We start from the raw sequence: 7,637 nt of genomic DNA on the forward strand, positions 1-7,637 counted from the left end.
GCTCGAGCTCTGACATAATACTCGTCTGCTGCAGAACTAATCATGGATTTGTTTCTTAAAATGTATGACATAATATGGTGGAGACCGGAGAATCAAAAGGGTAAAAAATTACTAAAGGTCGGCAAACTACTTTTGTTTGGGGTTGTGGTGATAGGCACATGTTGATGACACACTGGAGACATAGCTAGCTACAACCTTAGCTAGCCTGTTTAGCCAGATACCTACAGAGGCTAGCAGTGGTGTAAAGTACTTCAGTAAAAATAGTTGGAAGTACTATTTAAGTAGTTTTGTTGGTATCTGTACTTTACTATTCCTTTACTACATTCCTAAAGAAAATAATTTACTTTCTATTCCATACATTTTCCCTGACACCCAGAAGTATGTTACATTTTGAATGCTTAGCAGGACAGGGGAATTGTCAAATTCACACCCTTATCAAGAGAACAGCCCTGGTCATCCCTATTGCCTCTCTGGCAGACTCACTAAACACACATCCTTCATTTGTAAATTATGTCTGAGTGTCTAAGTGTGTCCCTGGCTACTCTAAAGACAAAGAAAAATGGTGCCGTCTGGCTTGCCTAATGTAAGGAATTTGAAAGGTATACTTTTACTTTTGATACTTAATTATATTTTAGCAATTACATTTACTTTTGATACTTAAGTATATTTTAAACCAAATACTTTTACTCAAGTAACTTTAGTATATTACTGGGTGACTTTCACTTTTACTTGAGTCATGTTCTATTAAGTTAACGTTATCTTTACTTTTACTCAAGTATGACAATTGGTACTTTTTCCACCACTGGTGGCTAACGTTAGTTAACGTTACATTACACAAACTACCGACGGATAATCAAAACAGCAGCGAAAAACAAAACGTTTTTTTGTTACTCATCTTGCTTCAATGCTTAGCAGTTAAATAATATCATGCTAATATATTCAATTTAGTTTGGTGGCATTTCATTGAGATATATATATATATATATATAGTAGACATAACGTAGCTTGCTAGCTTTATATGGACTAGCTAGCTAACGTTAGTTAGCCAACTCCTCTCCCACCAACCCCGCCATCTTGGGCTGATCCGCAGCTATTACTAGTGACTTATTACGTTAAATTAACAAAACAACATATCATTCGAGCAAACCTGACACCAATGACCTGGCAATATATGAGACAGGACACGTACGGTATGCTAACAGCAGCTAACTAAGTATACACTGGCTATTCAGCTACACCGGACAGGACGCTCCTAACTTGGGCCGTGAAAACGTTCATTGTCGCGAGCTGTCCATCGTTGATTTCTGCGCGTGCATAATGTTACAAATTGCCAGGACCACTATTTCAGCACCAAGTGAAGTTGGTGGCACTGGGACGGACAGTCGAATGATGATTTCCTGACCAACTTATTGCCTTCCAGTTAGAACCAGTCTTGTTTGTTCAGCTGTCAAAAGTGTGCAGCCACCGGCCAGCAATGCCCCCCAAGAATTAACATAGCCAGCAAGATAAATTATGGTAATAATATTAACTGGCTTGCTACCATGTAATTCCGAAGCCAGGTCTGTGCTATTGTGATATACTATAAGTGCATGACTGGTGATAGTCAACATAAAACTATTCAGACTGGAAAGGGCATGATGTAATCTTCACTCACTTGCTAAATCCGCCTGGCCACTTGCTAATGGAATGGGATTTTAGTTCAGTTTAGTAAATATCCAGCTTTCAAGAAGGGTTTTGTGAGGTCCCTGGCACTTATTCCAGATGATATGCAGAGATCAAGAGTGCTAGCGGAGACTGGTCCTATCTGTGACATACCTTTAACAGTAAGGCCTTCGTTCTGGCGCCATCTTCATGAAGCCTCTGAAATCCAAACAGTGAACTGCAAAGTATAGGACAACACAGGCGGTTCCGTATTACTTTGGGGATATATACGTCGTTTTTTAAGAATTGAATGCACGAAAACTCAACACAGAAAAACATATACAAAATAAGTACATTGTTAATTCGCGAACCTGTCAATTTTGACCAAGCTTTCTCTCTCCTGCGATGTTAGCTTCGGAAAGTCCTCTTCTATTTCATTCGCTTTTCCCGCCGCCATTTTATTTTCCTCATCACCAGCAGCGCCGAGACTTCGAGCAGTAGCAGAGGCAGCAACGTCGAGCGACACTCCGCACGATTTCATGAAAAAGCAACAGGGAAGCGGCGACAAACTCCACAAAATATAATAAGAACGAAAGTACACCACCTTATCCAGCACTGAAAACGTAGCTTAGCCGAGTGATTGCCAAATCCTCAAGAAAAACAGGACCCGTCCAAAAAAGCCTTCTTCTCGCATGGTTGTACACAAAATACTACATGTATTTAATTGCCAATTAATGCATGGAGTAGAGTTGATGCCGGATTTTACGATATGGCGTTATTTGGTAATATCATAAACTTCCCCCCACAGAACAGCTCAAAGTTGTTGTAATTGTCACACAGGCGAACGCACGCCGCCACCGTAAGAACGCCCTCTCCTCTCCGTAACCAATGAATGTATCTGTGTGTAATCATGTGACTTGATCAGACACACTTTTATAACAAACCATCAACTTCACGCATCTCCTCAGGTTCTTTGGATTGGTTTCCCATGTTGTATTATGATTACTTAACTGTACTTTGAAGTATATTATTGCTTAAGGTATCTGAGTGTTTCTAGTACGAGAGCGGGTACAGGTCAGCAAATTCAGTTGCCAAGGATCAAGCTAAAGTGTTACTATTTGATGGGATTGAGTTATCAGCTTGTTATAACAGTGTAATAAGTGATTTACAAAATTATAGCATGTAATACTTCACTATTAGTATGGCTGTCATAGTTGTATCTCAGTGTCTATTATCACTGTATGTATGGGTTCTGTTCCTATATTTATATAAAACAGATCCCTAATATATAGACTTACACTAAAAAGTGTTATACTCACGTATAAACCTCTTATATTAAAGTGTAATATACATTTTTATAAACATACCTATCCTATTCACTATGACTGCTTGATGCTAATAGGTTCACTTTAGTTTACCTTAACTGACAGCAAGCAATCTCTCTGCTGTATAATCAGCCCAAGACTGTCCTCTCCTCAACAACATTCCCCACCAGCCGTTACCTAAAGTGTTTATGCATAGACAAGTATGTCTTCGCAAAATGGCATTGTAGGCAAGATATCTTTAGACATATGCTAATGGCCTGATGCTGCAATACTCATATGGGAGCTGACAAAACATGCCCATCACAACACAACAGGCCTTGGGGAGTTCAGGCTGTTTTCAATGTTCAACTCATATGGCATAAGCTGAAGGTTTGGGTATTGGAGGAAGAGCTGATCTTTGATCCGGTATATGGGGAGTCTTGATCCTGCTGGATGTTGTTCTTGTCTCCTCCAGAAGATATGGCTTCGTCAATCAGACATGATATCTCAGAGCATAGGTCACTTTCCAGTTTGATTGGAATACCCACAACCCCCCTCTGCTGCCACAGATTGGCTGGGCTGTAAATCTGTCGTCACTGTCATGGTGGCAGAGATAGATGGCCACCTGTCACTGTGTTGGAACAGGAAGCAGTGAAGTATGAGGGACAAAGGAAGGGGTCAAATCAAACTTCTGGTTTCAATTAAGCATAGTGGTTATCAAACACATAGGCAGCAAGCCCAATATTCATAAGCCTACCAAATCTGCTTATTATTTTACCCAAGATTAAACTCTACATAATTTAGCATTGTAGAAATACTGTAGAAACACAGAGAACTTTTGCACTTGGAGTTTGTCTGATAAAATGTGTCAGTTAAATTGTTTGGCTGCTGAAGAGATGAAACACAGACTCTGAATTTTGGCTTTTAATAAAAATGAAATAATAACTGACCATGCAGTCATAGAATAGGCCTAGTTACATAGAAGCTCACCCTTACAGAAAATCACATGATTTCAAGCGAAATTTCTCTTGTGAAAATGTGTTTTTGATCACAACATGTGATCACATTTTCACATGTGTAGTTTAATGTTATCACATGTTGCTTTACATGTTATCACATTAACTTCACATAAGATCACATGTGAAATTCATGTGGTTTTTCCATAAGGGTCAAGAGCTTTCAGGTATTGGAGATGTTGAATTAGTTCAGGTGTCATCCTAAAACATCTCCCAGAATCCCAGTTGCATACTACAGACATACCACATACCATACAATAGTACCAAAAGCTATATTATTCAGAAATGACTTAGATGATTGTAAATGTGAAATACATACAAATAAACATTAAAACATTCATCAGAGTAATTTAGGCTACAGACATCACTCAGCTATTATACCTAGGGAACCGAACCTGCTCCTCAATCGCAGACTGAAGTAGCCTATTCTGCAGTAGCTTTCACTCTGTGCAGTTGTACAATTTGTATACAAATGGGCACATTTTTGGTTAAAAGTTACAAATTAAAAAAAAAGGTACATTTTGTTTTGTAAGGAATCCTAAATTCATGACAACTGCATTGAATGATAAACAGCATTGAGACTTTCCAATAAGGTTTTTTAAATAAGCATGATATTTTCATAATCAATGCATGAAATTCAAATGTTTGACTGTCTGACAAACTATGCAAACGACGTATCCCATGACCATCCCATCATGCATGGGACAGCGTTTGTCAACATACAAGTCAGAGAACTCCAAAATGGCGGATCGTGAAGAGGGTAAGTGGCCGCACTCAAACCAAAAACGACCGTTATGTTTCGATATTTGGACAAATGATTGCATCTTAAATGTACTTAATCGAGCATTAAATCATATCCAAACGTACTCGCCCCCAAAAAAACGGTTTGACCTATTCTCTCGGTCTCTCTGATCGCACTCCCTCGTTGTTTCCATGTATCAACGTCATAGGTTCTATGAAGATGATTATGATTGGCTAGTGGCTACAATAACGCTGTGCTATTTTACATTTTAGAATTGTATTTCCCCACATACGCGGATTGATTCTTATGTCCAAATATGTCTAGAAATGGCCGATTCTATCCTCTCTTCCTCCTACATGATTTACGTTCGGCTACTTTTTTGTAGACTGCCTCTTACGAAAACGAAACAGAATTGGCAATGGCATATGGTCAAATTAACCACATTTCTGATAAGGATGACTAAAAATACTTGTACAGCTGCTAATTATTCTAACCTTCTACATCAAGCTCTACTTTGTTTGTCTCCCAAGACCCAGAGAATGAAGACGACACATGCGAGGGGATCTACCTGACAGAATATGCCAGACGTCAACAATGGTGGGGCCGCCTATTTGGTGGGAACAATTCGGGTCCTATGTCTGAGAAGTTTTCGGTGGCCACACAAATAGCACTGGGGGGAGTGAGTGGCTGGTAAGTCCTGCAGGCCAGGGTTTATTGATTATACTAAGCATCTTCAGAACTGTTCTTTAATATCATGTGATTTCTCTCACACATGTTATTCAATGCTACTGTGCTTTCTGCATGGTATGGTCAAAATACAAAGGCATCTTCTGTAGAAGATCTTCTGTAATCAAAAGCTTTGATTTGGGAATTCTAAATTCCAACAGAACAAAGTGTATAAATCAATATCAAATATTTCAATGCCCTTGGACACGGGAAAGAGAGCACTTTATGGGGGATATGGTGTCATTTGAGTTTTGCATTGTCTCTCACTGGCAGGTGTGCAGGATATATTTTCCAGAAGGTGGGGAAGATTGCAGCCACCGCTGTGGGTGGAGGATTCCTGTTATTACAGGTAAGGAACTCACCACAAGGTTTTGATTTATAGTATAAAAGTCTAAATGAGTTCTGTCAGCTGGCCACCCACTGCAAAGAGGAGCTTAGACTTGGATGTATCAATGAATAGCACATCTGAATGTTTCATAAACACATTTCATAGGACTGTCTGAATATCATTATTAGCCACAATACTTATTGTCATGGATTACAGTACATTATGTTTTTGTTCTGGGTCTTTGTCGTCCCGAAAATATAAACTTTCTATTCCAAATCTCCAGATAGCCAACCACAGTGGCTATGTGCAGGTGGACTGGAAGAGAGTGGAGAAGGATGTCAACAAAGCCAAGAGACACCTGAAGAAGAATGCCGACAGGGCTGTACCAGAGTTTAACTCACTTATTGACCAGGTAGCCCACTGTAGCTGGTAAACATAACATGTCTAACATTTAATAATGCAGTATTTTATTCATCCTACAAGGGACAAAGCAATGTGAATTTAACTACACCTATCAACATAATATTGACTCTGCTTACTTGTACATACTACTAATTCAATTGATGAAATTTGCATATTTATTTGTCTTTCTCTCTTGCAGTCCACAGAGTTTGTGAAGACAAACGTAATCATCACCAGTGGATTCTTCGGAGGCTTCTTGCTTGGACTGGCATCCTAAGATATAAAAATAGAGACCTGCTGTTTATTAAGGCTTTTTTTGAGAGGTCTGGTCTGTCGCGCCCATCTAAAATGGTGGTGGAGAAAACAAGAACAGATGCAGAGCACAATATATCAAAATGAGCCAAAGTGTAATTACACAAACCACAAAAGGGTAGTGCAGTTGTAAATACTCTGTAATGTGTACCTACAGTTACACAATACCTACCCATGTATCTACCATGTAAATGCTAAATGCATGGTTTTAGTGCTACTTGAAACTGTAACCAAGATTTTCTGCTGCTCCACCGAATAAACAAAACCATGTTTCTAGTCAGGCTTTAGCTCTGATTCAAGAAAATCGGGCATGACCTAAAAGGAGTCAGTGGGTCTTGTGGGAAATACTGGTCTACAAAACAGTTAATCAACACTCTGTTAGAGCACACAGGTGTTGTGATCCTGTACATGGGATCTAGTGGTCCTGTCCCGCTCGGATTCATGTATTCATCATATGAAAAGATAGAAACATACTCATTCAATGGCTTTGAGTGGGTGCTGGAGATCAAAGTATGTATGTACATGTATGTAAAACGGATAGGAAGACGCCACACACTGCAATCTAAGCTGTATTTATTGAGATCGACCTTGTGGTCCATCAGACTTCCATGCATCCCGTAGAGGAATATGTACAGTATATGTACAGTGTACTGTTGCATTGGTTACAGGTACACACCTTATTGGGCTGTAATTCTGGACCTTATTAATTACATTTGGGTCCAGTTCTTTTCCAGTTCATTTGTTTATATTGTTATTTTTGTCAATAGTCCTACACCGCTAGTATACTCAAGTCATGCAGTGCATCATGTTGCTCAGGAAACTATGACATGTCATTTTCATTGTATGAATTAATACTTCAGTCACATTATATTGAGTGATTTAGGATTACTATGACAATATATTATTTTGTCTTTACAAGCAGTGCAATATTTGCTTAGAGGTAGTGTAGCCTCTTCTCTTTCACAGGAAAGCTATTTACCTTTGTTATTGAATGACAGTGTTGTTGTACTTTGTGTATATATCCTTAATAAAAGACAATGCAGCAATCATGGTTTTCTTTTTAATTTCAGATGAAAGGATGTCTTTGTCCTTCCTACAGCTATGAATTTAAGGTGCAGTTAATTGCCTGTCCAACTATTTGAGTTAAATTACCTTAATCAGCCAGA

The 7,637-nt window shown here is 38.9% G+C and overlaps 2 protein-coding genes across 7 annotated transcripts in view; one reads left to right on the forward strand and one right to left on the reverse strand.

Moving 5' to 3' along the window:
- The window catches only part of kdm6a (lysine (K)-specific demethylase 6A), a 103,263-nt gene extending 100,753 nt beyond the window's left edge, over positions 1–2,510 (reverse strand). For all 4 annotated transcript variants that reach the window (XM_014164464.3, XM_014164463.3, XM_082967040.1 and 1 more), the window contains exons 1-2: positions 2,013–2,510; positions 1,816–1,879 (exon numbers count right to left, since the gene is read on the reverse strand). In XM_014164464.3, the coding sequence (XP_014019939.2) occupies positions 1,816–1,879; positions 2,013–2,182 (234 nt within the window). In that variant the 5' untranslated portion in view covers positions 2,183–2,510. The remainder of the gene's footprint in view (positions 1–1,815; positions 1,880–2,012) is intronic.
- Positions 527–7,517, forward strand: fundc1 (FUN14 domain containing 1). Of its 3 annotated transcripts, none has more exons than XM_045704540.2 (5): positions 527–599; positions 5,234–5,393; positions 5,703–5,778; positions 6,041–6,169; positions 6,359–7,517. In XM_045704540.2, exons 1-5 carry the CDS (start codon positions 560–562, stop codon positions 6,434–6,436), a joined length of 483 nt encoding a protein of 160 aa, XP_045560496.1. In that variant the 5' UTR covers positions 527–559; the 3' UTR covers positions 6,437–7,517. The 3 variants fall into 3 exon arrangements, with proteins under 3 accessions (XP_045560496.1, XP_045560495.1, XP_014019943.1); XM_045704539.2 differs by lacking the exon at positions 527–599 and adding an exon at positions 4,255–4,721 and having other exon boundaries at positions 6,041–6,186; XM_014164468.3 differs by lacking the exon at positions 527–599 and adding an exon at positions 4,575–4,721.
- Positions 7,518–7,637: the final 120 nt, after the last annotated feature.

The sequence above is a fragment of the Salmo salar genome, chromosome 21 (assembly GCF_965601325.2).
Source record: "Salmo salar chromosome 21, fSalSal1, whole genome shotgun sequence".
In the NCBI taxonomy this organism is placed as follows: domain Eukaryota; kingdom Metazoa; phylum Chordata; class Actinopteri; order Salmoniformes; family Salmonidae; genus Salmo; species Salmo salar.